General features: G+C 38.0%; 1 protein-coding gene and 1 long non-coding RNA gene across 2 annotated transcripts; both read left to right on the top strand.

The window, feature by feature from the left end:
- The first annotated feature begins 7276 nt into the window (after positions 1-7276).
- LOC116405055 (E3 ubiquitin-protein ligase UPL6-like) lies at positions 7277-9000 on the top strand. The gene is made up of 5 exons (XM_031888606.1): positions 7277-7392; positions 7516-7656; positions 7844-7969; positions 8218-8316; positions 8658-9000. The coding sequence occupies exons 2-5, from the start codon at positions 7621-7623 to the stop codon at positions 8727-8729; spliced, it is 333 nt and encodes a 110-aa protein (XP_031744466.1). The 5' UTR covers positions 7277-7392; positions 7516-7620; the 3' UTR covers positions 8730-9000.
- Positions 9001-9943: 943 nt separating this feature from the next.
- On the top strand, positions 9944-11546 carry LOC116405230. Its single transcript, XR_004218399.1, has 4 exons — positions 9944-9993; positions 10141-10271; positions 11109-11259; positions 11407-11546. It is a non-coding gene; the product is annotated as an uncharacterized LOC116405230 (long non-coding RNA).
- The last annotated feature ends 1484 nt before the right edge of the window (positions 11547-13030 follow it).

The raw sequence follows: 13030 nt of genomic DNA, 5'->3' as shown, positions 1-13030 counted from the left end.
CCCCCCTGTAACTAACTGTTGTCCCCACTAAGGTGGTTTCCACTTCCTCCAATTCCATCACCTGTGCACGTGCAATTCCACTTGTCTTTCTTCTGCTATATTGTATTGCAATTGGTGGTCTATCATTACTCTCCTCTCCAAAGACACCTTGTTCTCAAGGTGGGAAATGAGGAAGCTTTTGTGTAAAATCATCACAATTCTCCCATGTAGCCTCATGAGGTGGTATTCCTTTCCAACTAACAAGCACTTCCCACTTCTTTGTTGCTGGATTTTTAGGATAGCCAAAATTGTCTGCTGGTAGTAACTCTTGAAATGTAGGAACATCATCAATTCCATATAGTTCGGTAAATGTCATTCCTCCCTCCATAGCTCGACATTTTGTCAAGAAACCGTAATCAGATGGTGTCCATGTCTCCATCATGTGTTACAGACTCACTCTAGTCTTTGTCAAACTCGGGTCACCCTTATAACAACATTCTTTTCATTTTGTATGAAATTAAAGTGAGTTTCCGCCAATCCACTTCAGTTACCCCAACGTGTGCAGCCATTGCATTCCAAGGATGACATCATGATAGAACACTGATGTAGTGTTTCTATTATATTGACAATTCAAACACAACTTACAACATAAGCAAACCGTGAACCTCAGAAAATGAGTCACGTTACATATAATTCACAAACATCAAACAAAGAAAACCTCCTAATCCAAAATTCCGAACAACAAAATACTAATAAGCAAACCAGAATATAGAACACCAATCTTCTGCTTCCCCTGTCTTTCAAGGAGTATTGCAGACCTTTTCCTTCACTCCGAAAACTCACTTTAACAAAGAGGCAGCCACATTTTCAGGTACAGAAAATAAAGTAGGTAGTATGTAGGAAGGCTAACCAGAACTGAGTTGCATAAGGTTTGTCTTCCGCCTCTAGAGATGTTATATCTTTTCCACCTTTCAAGTTTCTTGTGAATTCGATCAATGACTGGTTGCCAAAAAGACTTTTGTCGAGCGTAGCCTCCCAAAGGGAGACCTAAATATATAATCGGAAGCTGGAATAAAAAGAGAAGAGTATCATCGACAAATTGAAGCAAAGGGAGGTGGATCAAGTCTTTGCCAACAAGGAAACCTTCAAACTGGCTTTGTTAATATGAAGCTTGTTTATGATTTCTCCTAAAACCTCACTTACTAGGAGGAATAAAAAGGGGGAGAGGGGGTCCCCTTGGCGATACCTCTAGATGCTGTTATCCGGCCTCTAGGCTTACCATTGATGAAGACTGAATACTTTGGAATTTTTAGGCAGCCCATTATCCATGATATCCATTTTGAACTAAACTTTTTCAAAGATAAATTTTTTTCTAAAAAGTTCCAATTCACCCTATCGAAGGCTTTTTCCAAGTCAAGTTTTAAAATCCATCCTTTTTTCTGTTTTGCCCTATAATCTTCCACGGCCTCGTTAGCAATTAATATTGGGTCAAGAATTTGCCTACCTTCAATAAAGGCGCTTTGAGTGGGGCTTATAATTGCATCCATAACTTGTTTTAGACGTTCAGATAAAACCTTTGCAACGACCTTGTATGCTAACGTAGTAAGGCTGATTGGACGGAAATCCTTGACTAGAGTCACATTCTCTTGTTTTAGACATTCATTAGTGATTTGAAGATATCCTTGAAAATAGACCATTGGGTGATTAAGAACTTCACTGTGAAGCCATCCGGGCCCGGAGCTTTATTGTTGCCAAGTGCCTTTAATGCCTTAAAGATCTCCTCCACTGAAAATTGGGTAACAAGAGCCTCATTCTGAATTGAAGAAACACAAGACCAATTACTGTTAATAGGGATGAATCTGTCCCCCGGAATTCTGGTATAAAGTGACTCAAAAAATTCCAGCACAAGCCTTTCAATGTCGCGGAATGAAGTCGAGACAACCCCATCATCATTTTTTAATTCAGTTATGAGGTTCCTTCTTTTTTTCGCATTTAGAAAGCGGTGGAAGAAGCCCGTATTCTCATCACCCAGAAGAAGCCAATTGAGTTTACTCTTCTGAATAAAATTACGCTCTTCATTTTGATAAATACTAAGTAATTCCGCTTGCAAAGCAGCTCTAGAATTCAACTCTTCTTGATTTAATCCAATCAACTCAGCCACAGAATCATATTTTTCTAATTTTGACATCAAGGATTTCTCTGTTTTTTTTTTTTTACCTTAGCTTGCGCACCAATATTCCAAGCTTTTACTGTCAATTTAACTGATCTCAACTACTCATGAAGAATGAAACCAGCCCATCCCTGGAAGTTAGAGTTGCTCACTGTTTCAACAATAATCTGATTAGAATCACTGGACACCAACCAGCTGTTACAAAACCGAAAAGGAGAGGGACCCCAAAGAAAAGAACCAGTCTCCAAGAATAAAGGAAAGTGATCCGAGAAGATGCATGCTTTTCGAGAAACCCGAGAATTTTCAAAACAAACATCCCACATCTGATTTATGAAGAATCAGTCTAATAATGATCTTCAAGGAGAATTACCGTCTCTAGACCAAGTGAACCTTCCATTTTGCAATGGAATTTCCATGAGAGAAACCATGTGAATAAACTTATTGAATAATGACATTCCTCTAGTACTTCTGCCAAAAGGAAATCTTTCGCGGGCCCAACGAGTGATATTAAAATCCCCACCTATGCACCAAGCCACGGCCGAACAATCAGCCAAGGAAGACAATTCGGGCCAAACCAATTTCCTTTCTCTGCAACCACAAGGGCCATAGACATTTGTGATCCAACAAACCTTTTTGCACAAAGTGAGGCATTTGATTGACAAAGAGAAGCGTCTTTTAATGACCTTTGTTACAGATATTTTACTGCTGTCCCACATGGTAAGAATTCCCCCAGAAGATCCAACAGAAGCCACATAATCCCAGCCAATATCCTTAGAACTCCACAATGATTTTATAAAAACCGAGTTCAATGTGTCCTTCTTAGATTCTTGAATCATGACTACAATTGTTGATGAATTTTTTAAGTGCTGCACGTTTAGAGGAGTCGTTCAAACCCTTAGTGTTCCAGGAGACAACCTTAATAATGACTGGGAGGAGGAAAAGGCAGTTGCACATCTAATTTAAGCCAGAATGATTCCACAATCACCGACTATAGACACTAAATCTTTAGGCAAATCCAGGGGAATTTTAATAGGGAGAATATCTTCATCATTGAACAAGACATTCAGACCCATCCCATTAATTTTTGGGACTAATTTAGGGTCAACTTCAGTGTTGGGACTGCCAATTTAACTGATCTCAACAGTAAGTTGATTAAGTTGGGCAGTAGGAGGGACACGAGACAAGGCATCTGCTGCTTTGTTTTCTAGTCCCGGTTTATACACGACATCAAAATTGTAGCCAAGAAGCTTAGCAATCCACCTCTGATGTTGAGGTTGGATAACCCTTTGTTCCAATAAAAGTTTCAATGATCGTTGATCAGTTTTCACTACAAACCTCTTGCCCAAAAGATAAGGTCTACAGCGTTGCACAGCCAAAACTACAGCCATTAATTCCCGTTCATAAACTGGTTTAGCACGATCCCTCATAGCTAATGTCTGGCTCAAAATAAGCAATTGGCCGATGATTTTGAATTAAGACAGCACCTACCCCGTATCCAGAAGCATCGGTCTCTATTTCAATTGGTAAGGAAAAATCTGGCAGTGCTAAGATTAGGAGAGTCATCGTAGCCATCTTTAAATTCTCAAAAGCTTCAGCAGCTGCAACAGTCCATTCATATGCTCCTTTCTTCAATAATTGAGTCAAAGGAGCAGCCACACTTCCATAATTCATTACAAATCTTCGATAATATCCTGTCAACCCAAGAAATCCACGAACTTCACGGACATTAGTGGCACGGGCCATTCTTTGATAGATCTAATTTTCTCGCGATCAACCTCTACACCCTTGCCTGAAATTATATGGCCAAGATACTCCACTTTCATTTTGGCAAACCCACACTTGTGCATATTAGCATATAATTTATTCTCTCGCAGCACCTCTAGCACCCATTCTAAATGTTGAAGATTTTCATCCAAACTTCTGCTGTAAATTAATATATCATCAAAAAAGACTAAGAAAACCTGTGTAGGTAAGGTTTAAAGATACTATTCATCAAAGCTTGAAACGTTGATGGTGCATTGGTGAGCCCAAAAGGCATGACAAGAAACTCATAATGCCCCTTGTGAGTTCTAAAAGCTGTTTTCTTCACATCCTTTTTACACATTCTAATTTGATGATATCCCGCCTTGAGATCAATCTTCGAAAATATATTAGCCCCATTAAGTTCATCAAACAATTCCTCTACTACTAGAATAGGAAACTTGTCTGGAACGGTCACACTATTCAACGCACGGTAATCTACACAAAACCGTCAACTACCATTTTTTTTCACCAACAAGACCGGGCTCGAATATGGACTAGTACTAGGTTTTTATGCCAAATGCCATCATTTCATCAACCAATCTTTCCATCTCCTCCTTTTGCTGGTATGCATATCTATAAGGCCGAACATTGACTGGATTAGTCCCCTTCTTAAGATGTATATGATGTTCAATGGTACATTGTGGTGGCAACTCTCCAGGCCAATAAAAAACATCTTCATTCTTAGCTAACACGGCTGGAATAGACTCATGGGTGGTAGGCACTTCATCAACCCCATACATCGCTGCAAATGCCATTCCACCTTCCAAAGATCTACACTCAATCGGAAATCCCTGATCAAGTTCTGTCCATGTCTTCATCATGTGCTTCAAACTCACCCTAGCCTTCGTACGACTCGGATCTCCCCTCAATACAACCTTCTTCCCATTTTGTATGAATGTCAAAGTAAGTTTTCACCAATCTACTTCGGTTACTCCTAATGTATGTAGCCATTGCATACCAAGAATGACATCCATTCCCCCCAATTCCAATGGAAGAAAATTATCCACAACCTTCCATTCACCCAATAGCAGTTCCACTTGTTTACAAATTCCCTTCCCTTTTACAGCAGATTCAGACCCCAAAATAACCCCATAATCAGAAGTTTCCTGCAACTGCAACAACAATTGAGTTACTAACTTTTCAGATATAAAATTATTGGTCGCGCCGCAATCTATCGATACTTCTACTGACCTTTCTCTAATCATACCTTCAATTTTCATAGTTCCAGGGTTTGTTAATCCCACCACCGAATTTATTGATAATTCGATCACGGGTTCTTCTGGTTTAACAACTTCAGTCTCCTGTATTTCAGTTTCCACTTTTGAATCCTCTTCTTCAACTACTCTAGTTCTTCCCCATTTGCCCAACAACTAAAACTCTAAGTTCCTTATGATCTTTCACTTTACACTTATGGCCCACAAAAATCATTCCTCACAACGAAAACAGAGACCTTTCTCACGTCTAGCCTGAAATTCAGCATCAGAAAGTCGTTTTAGTGGTCCTTCTCGTCGATTAGGTTCACCAGCCACTCCTCGAAGTGTAATCATCCGCATTCGAACAATCCCTCCTGACTTATTATCATTAGAAATCACAGGAATTGAGGTTTAAAAGAAGCAGAAACCTGGAATTTTCCATCCGCTGCACGTTTGAAACTTGATTCTCCCATTATCACTTCTCGGTTCTCAATCTTTTGGGCCAACTTCATCATTTGAAAAAGCTCCATAGGTTCCCAACATTCCATGTCTGCCTTAATCCATGGTTTCAAACCATTCATAAATTTTTCTTCTAAGACAACCTTTTGTAGAAAAGGCAATGGTGCTACTGATTTATCAAATAAATTCCAATATTCTTCCATTGTAATTTCTTGCTTGATCTTTAAACATCTTCCCAAAATTGATCCCTCACGACTCGATCAAAATCAAACAATAAGTCTCTTCTTTAAATCGTCCCAATTAACAAACGGTTCACGATCTTCATGAGATCTATACCAATTCAAAGCTGCTCCATCAAAACTAATAATGGACACAGTCCTTTTCTCTGACTCACTCAGTTTGTGTATCTGAAAGTATCTCTCAGCCCTAAACAACAAGAATCAGGATCATTTCCCACAAAAACTGGCATTTCAATTTTTTTAAACTTGCTTCGGTCGCCCGCAGAATCTTCACCCTCCAACTTGGTATGTTTTTCCTCATATTTTCCTCCCATCATCGTCCAATCACTGACATCAACCATGCTGTCAACTCACTTGATGATCCTTCTAGTACTTCTTCCATCGTTGTCTTCCCTTTGATCATTCCTTCAATATATTTCAACAGTGTTTCTGGTTGCTGCTGTTGCTTCTCAGCCTGTACTCCTAACCTCTCAATACTCTTCGCCAAAGATGACACGTTTTCCTTGATTGTTGGCAAATCATGTAATTCTGCTCGAATGCCGGATATTTCTTGATCTACCATTTCCAACTTTTCCTCAATTCGCTTTTGAGCCATGATATAGAACTTCACAGATTCGATTTCTCCGATACCAAAATGATAGAACACCAAATAGTGTGTTCTACTAATTTATTAATCAGCCAAACATGTTCTAACACAGTCTTGAAAACAAAGTACTCGACAATTTGGAAGACAGAAAGCCTAGAAGAGTGAATATCACGCTTTGGAGAATGCGAAATGGACTATGAACTGTGCAGAAGTTTTGCAAATGAAACCTCCCTTTCTCAGTTTATCTCCTCATGTTTGTCCCTTGTGTTTGCATGCTTTAGAAGATTTACATCATATTTTCTTCTCCTGCCTACATGCAAAGAAGTGCTTGGCTATCTTCATTTGAATTGGGTTTTCGACTATAGATTTTGGAGAACGCGGTCCAGCTTATTTCATGTCTCATTCTCAAGAAGAAACCAAGATTGATTTGTTTAAATGCAGTAAAGGCCATTTTACCAGAAATTTGGTTTGAACATAATCAACTAACAATTTAACTGATCTCAACTGCTCATGAAGAATGAAACCAGCCCATCCCTGGAAGTTAGAGTTGCTCACTGTTTCAACAATAATCTGATTAGAATCACTGGACACCAACCAGGTGTTACAAACCGAAAAGGAGAGGGACCCCAAAGAAAAGAACCAGCCTCCAAGAATAAAGGAAAGTGATCCGAGAAGATGCGTGCTTTTCGAGAACCCGAGAATTTTCAAAACAAATATCCCACATCTGATTTATGAAGAATCAGTCTAATAATGATCTTCAAGGAGAATTACCGTCTCTAGACCAAGTGAACCTTCCATTTTGCAATGGAATTTCCATGAGAGAAACCACTATCTGATCGTAATTCTAATTATTTACTTGGCCTTGTTTCTTTGTAGGCAGTGATAGAAAATACCAGAGCAAATGATATACACAAGCGAGTTCCCTTTTTAGTACCGTTTACTAGCAGGGTTAAGATTTTCACTGTAAGCAAGTTATTTTTTTGGTTTCCTTATCCACAATATTGAATTTCTTGGATGACTGTTAGTTATAGAAATATGTAAGATATTTTTTATTTATGGTTACTTTCTCTATAACTCATTTCACAGACACAACTAGCAGCAGCTAGGCAAAGGAATGGATCTCTTGCTGTTTTTGCCAGAAACCGGTTTAGAATTCGACGAAATCATATATTGGAAGATGCTTTCAGTCAGATGAGTGCATTGTCTGAAGTTGATCTTCGAGGATCGGTAATTTCAGACTTCCATGATTTATGAAAAATGAAATTGTTATCTTACTTTTTTCTATCTTTTTCTTTGCCCTCGTGAAAACGACCCCTTCCCTCTTCTGCATCCTATAGTTGCAGAGTTACTTGTAATTGTTTATTAGTTTTTTCTTGTTTGTGTTGGGTCAATTGCTTCACTTTTCTGCATGCAGATACGTGTGTCTTTTGTTAATGAATTTGGAGTTGAGGAGGCAGGAATTGATGGTGGTGGTATTTTTAAAGATGTCATGGAGAACATTACACGGGCAGCCTTTGACGTGCAGTATGGTTTATTTAAGGTTATCACGACATTCCTTATTATTAGCATGGCATGGCTTTGTTAATCCTGTAGTATTATTGGATAACATGAAGCGTGATGAGACAGCCATAGTTGTTTGAAATCGCTTTTCAAAATAAAAATAGTTGTGAGATCACATTTCAATATAAAAATTGGTTGCTTGAAATCTATTTCATAAAATTTCAGTAATATGTGGGTATGTATTGTTCATTTTTTCTAATATAAGTTATTTTCTGCTTGGTAATCCAGCAAATTGCTGACCATTTGCTCTACCCCAATCCTGGTTCGGGAATGATACATGAGCAACATCTCCAGTTTTTCCATTTCCTCGAAGTTCTTTTGGCAAAGGTATGGCCATAATTCCCAATCATACATGGAATTTACTTTGGTTGATTAGTTTTTTCTTTTTTGGATAAGGATATCCTGGTCTTGGCCTTATCATGGAAGATTCTTATATATCTTTCACCCCATACTTTGGTTGAATTTTGGAACATCAATGAATCGCCTGACATTCATAAATACAATGTCATAATTTGAAATCTGCTGTCTTCTACATTATGCATGTTTTTCTGTTATTGAAGTTGCTGCCCGGTTGTGCTAAAAGTTCTCAAGCAGTCATGCTAAAAGATCTCAATCACATTAAATGATTTTTGACAGGATGTTGTTGTTGTTTACCCTTCTTCCTGTAGGTCATGTTTGAAGGAATTCTTGTTGATATACTTTTTGCAACATTCTTCTTGAGCAAGTTAAAACAGAAGTAAGGTTTTTAAAGATTTACTGTCTTACTGTTTTGTATTTTGTGCTGATCCACTAATCGTAGTATTGATGGTCATGACAATGACTAGTTGCAAGTTACTTGAATTTTTAGGGTTCTAAAAATCTTACATTTTATTATGGGTGCACTGCCTACTAATGAGATTGTCAATTGCTAACTTCCAAATGTTGAATTTGGGATTTCCATGCTACATTCACTTTCTTGATCTGCAATTACAGAGCTACTCTATACTGGAATAAAGTCTCATCTGAACTGTACATTGCTTTTGATGCTGTAATTGCAAAGCTAGGAAATCTTTATGTATAATGCCTTTTTTTTTATCATTTATTAATGAAAATGAGAAGCCTTTTTATAAGCTGGAGATTACAAGAGTTGTTAAACTAACTTGGGGTTGAGTTAGTTTACTTATAACTAACTCAAGATACAAAATTGTTAATTCAAATAACTAATCCTAAACTATAAAAATGGTCATTCAAACACCTCCTCTAGGATAAAACTCAAGAAACATAAAGAAGGGGGATGTTCTACATTAGCTTTTGTCAAGGCTTTAGCCAAAATTTTATTTATCAAATGGTAAGGAAAAATCTGGCAGTGGTAAGATTGGGAGAGTCATTGTAGCCATCTTTAAATTCTCAAAAGCTTCAGCAGCTGCAACAGTCCATTCATATGCTCCTTTCTTCGATAATTGAGTCAAAGGAGCAGCCACACTTCCATAATTCATTACAAATCTTCGATAATATCCTGTCAACCCAAGAAATCCACGAACTTCACGGACATTAGTGGGCACGGGCCATTCTTTGATAGATCTAATTTTCTCGGGATCAACCTCTACACCCTTGCCCGAAATTATATGGCCAAGATACACCCTTGCCCGAGAGTCCATATTTGATTCAACACATACTCAAGCATGTGACAACCTTCTCTTATCGAATTTTATGTTGTTGTTGAATTTAAAGAAATCAAATAATTATCAATCAACTTTTAAAAAATTAAAAATTTGTTTCTAGACATCCATATTCTTACCGATTAAATTCAACTTACATATTCTCTTTTTTACTTAATATCTAAAATTTACATATACTTTAAAATTTATTGGTAGGGAGTTGAATCCTTTCTTAGGAACGTTTTGGGGAGCATGGAGGCTGTTTATTTGAGTTGGAAGCCTGCTGCAAAATCTGTTTTGGAGTTTGTTCGATCTGTCCATGATGATACAAATTTGTTATGATCATACTGCATTTTGAAGTTTTGGGGTATTTTTCTTCCATTTCTTTTCTTCTTCCAATTTCCGCTTATCTTTTATTCTTTCTTCTGTTTATTATTTTCTAATGGTCACTTGTTGTGCAATATCTTTCTTTTAAGTTATTGGCTACTTGTTGTGAAATGGTGTCACTTCTTAGGAACGTTTTGGCGAGCATGGATGCTGTTTATTTTAGTTGGACGCCCACTGCAAAATCTGTTTTGGAGTTTGTTCGATCTGTTCGTGATGATACCAATCTGTTATGATCCTATTGCACTTGCAACTTTTAGGGTATTTTTCTTCCATTTCTTTTCTACTTCCAGTTTCATTTTCAATTTCTGCAAATTTTTTAGTTTTTCATATGTATATTGTTTTCCAATGGTCATTTGGTTTCATTTTCAATTTCTGCAAATTTTTAGTTTTTCATATGTATATTGTTTTCCAATGGTCATTTGTTGTGTGGTGTCTTTCTTGTAAGTCATTGGTTACTTTGTAAAGAGAAACACATTATGCACTATGTCATCGTTCTACTCTTTCTGCAACATTTCCATAAAGAAGCAAGAAAACAGCTAGCAGGCAGATCAAACTTCCTTAAACATTCAATTGGCCATTTCGCCTTTTTGGATTTAACATTCTGCATTTGTGTCGTTACCCTTAAATCTCCTCACATCTCTTTGTTCTTCCAACAATCGTTAAGAAAAATTCCTGTAAACCGAATCCCATGTATTCCCTTTTCTCCTCACTCGCCAGAATTTTGCCCACTCTCCAAACAAAATCATTTCAGCCTTACTTTTGTTCACTACCCATTTCCAAAAATTTCATTTCCCTCTGAAAATCTTTGTCGATGGCCAAACCTGTGGCTGGGAACCGAATATTCTCGATCATGTCCAGTGCTGAACCTCCCGATGGACGGCAAGGATCAAGGGTTAAGGTTGGTTTTTCTATTTTTGTTGGTTAGAGTTCGTGTTCTGTTTTTTTTTTACTTTAAGTTAAATCCTTTCTATTTGAAGAAATTAAAGTTATGGGGTGTGATGCATGTTGGCAGGGAGCTGATTCCTTAAAAGTTGGTTAGTGTTCTTGTTCTGTTTTTTTTTTTTTACCTTGAGTTAGTTACATTGTTTTTTGTAGGGAGCTGAATCCTTTCTTGGGAACGTTTTGGGGAGCATGGAGGCGGTTTATCTGAGTCGGAAGCCCGCTGCAAAATCTGTTTTGGAGTTTGTTCGATCTGTCCATGATGATACAAATTTGTTATGATCATACTGCATTTTGAAGTTTTGGGGTATTTTTCTTCCATTTCTTTTCTTCTTCCAATTTCCGCTTATCTTTTATTCTTTCTTCTGTTTATTATTTTCTAATGGTCACTTGTTGTGCAATATCTTTCTTTTAAGTCATTGGCTACTTGTTGTGAAATGGTGTCACTTCTTAGGAACGTTTTGGCGAGCATGGATGCTGTTTATTTTAGTTGGACGCCCACTGCAAAATCTGTTTTGGAGTTTGTTCGATCTGTTCGTGATGATACCAATCTGTTATGATCCTATTGCACTTGCAACTTTTAGGGTATTTTTCTTCCATTTCTTTTCTACTTCCAGTTTCATTTTCAATTTCTGCAATTTTTTAGTTTTTCATATGTATATTGTTTCCCAATGGTCATTTGTTGTGTGGTGTCTTTCTTGTAAGTCATTGGTTACTTTGTAAAGAGAAACACATTATGCACTATGTCATCGTTCTACTCTTTCTGCAACATTTTGTAAGGATTCAACTTGCTTACTTCACTATTTCTCCCTTACAATGGCCAAAAACAGAGGTAGCCCTCTGCTATCTTTATTTATATATAGCCAAAATGAGTACAGAAAAACATAAAGATTCAAGAAAAACAAGGAATAATGAAGACAAACCCAGCTTCCTCTAGGGAAAGACTGGATATTCCTCTAGGCTAAAGCAGCCGCCAACTTCAGGATAAAAATAAAACCTACTTCCCCTAGACCTAAAAAACCTATTTATATTCCTTCTCTCATCTTTCTCTTATTTCTGTGCCTGGGCCCCACCTGCACGATCTCCTCCTCTTTTTCCTTCCTCATTATTAATTTGTCCAATTACTTTTCTGCCCCTCCTTTGATATGTATGAATAATTGGAGGTCTTACAATACCCCGGGGCTCCAAGTTCACCTTGTCTCAAGGTGAAACTGAGGGAACTGCTGATTCAATAGGTAAACTGATTCCCACGTTGCTTCACTGTCTGGTAAGTTCTTCCATTTGATCAGCCACTCATTACCTCCTAGCTCCTTGTTCCACCTTATTCCCACACGTTTTTCGGCCACAATTGTAGTTCAAAATCCTCAGTTAGTATGGCTGTTGTTGCTGGACTACATGTTGTTTTCCCAACTTCAGTTTCAGTTGAGACACGTGAAAGACATTGTGAATGGCGGCCTCGGGCGGTAGTTGCAATCGATAAGCGACCTCTCCTATCTCTTCAATAACCTCATACGACCCATAAAATTTTGGGGATAGCTTTTCACATTTCTTCCGAGCTAGTGATCTTTGTCGATAGGGTCGTAGTTTCAAATACACTTCATCCCCAATTTTGAATTTGAGCTCCCTGCGGTTTCGTCTGCCATTTTCTTCATTCTATTTTGAGCTATGCATAGGTTTTCCTTCAGTGCATTGAGTGCTAAATCTCTCTCCTTCAACATGACTTCTACGTCATTGTTAGGAGATTGCTTCCATCCATATGACAGTAGTGGCGGGGGAGTTCTTCAAAAACAGATTGGTAAGGAGTAGTTTTGGTGGATGCGTGGAAGGTTGTGTTATACCATAATTCCGCCCAAGGGATCAGTTTATCCCATTTCTTCGGTTGTTCATTGCAAAAGCATCTCAAATAGGTCTCTAGGCATCTGTTTACCCTCTCGGTTTGTCCATCGTTTGGGGATGGAATGTCGTGCTTCTCTTCAAAATGGTGCCCATGGTAGTGAACAACTCCTTCCAGAAATTGCTAAGGAAGATCTTATCACGGTCGGTAATAATGGACTTGGGTATTCCATGTTTGCTGACCA

Source organism: Cucumis sativus, chromosome 7, assembly GCF_000004075.3.
Source record: "Cucumis sativus cultivar 9930 chromosome 7, Cucumber_9930_V3, whole genome shotgun sequence".
Lineage (NCBI taxonomy): Eukaryota > Viridiplantae > Streptophyta > Magnoliopsida > Cucurbitales > Cucurbitaceae > Cucumis > Cucumis sativus.
The sequence above is the reverse complement of the archived record's forward strand: the minus strand, read 5'-3'. Positions and strand labels throughout refer to the sequence as shown.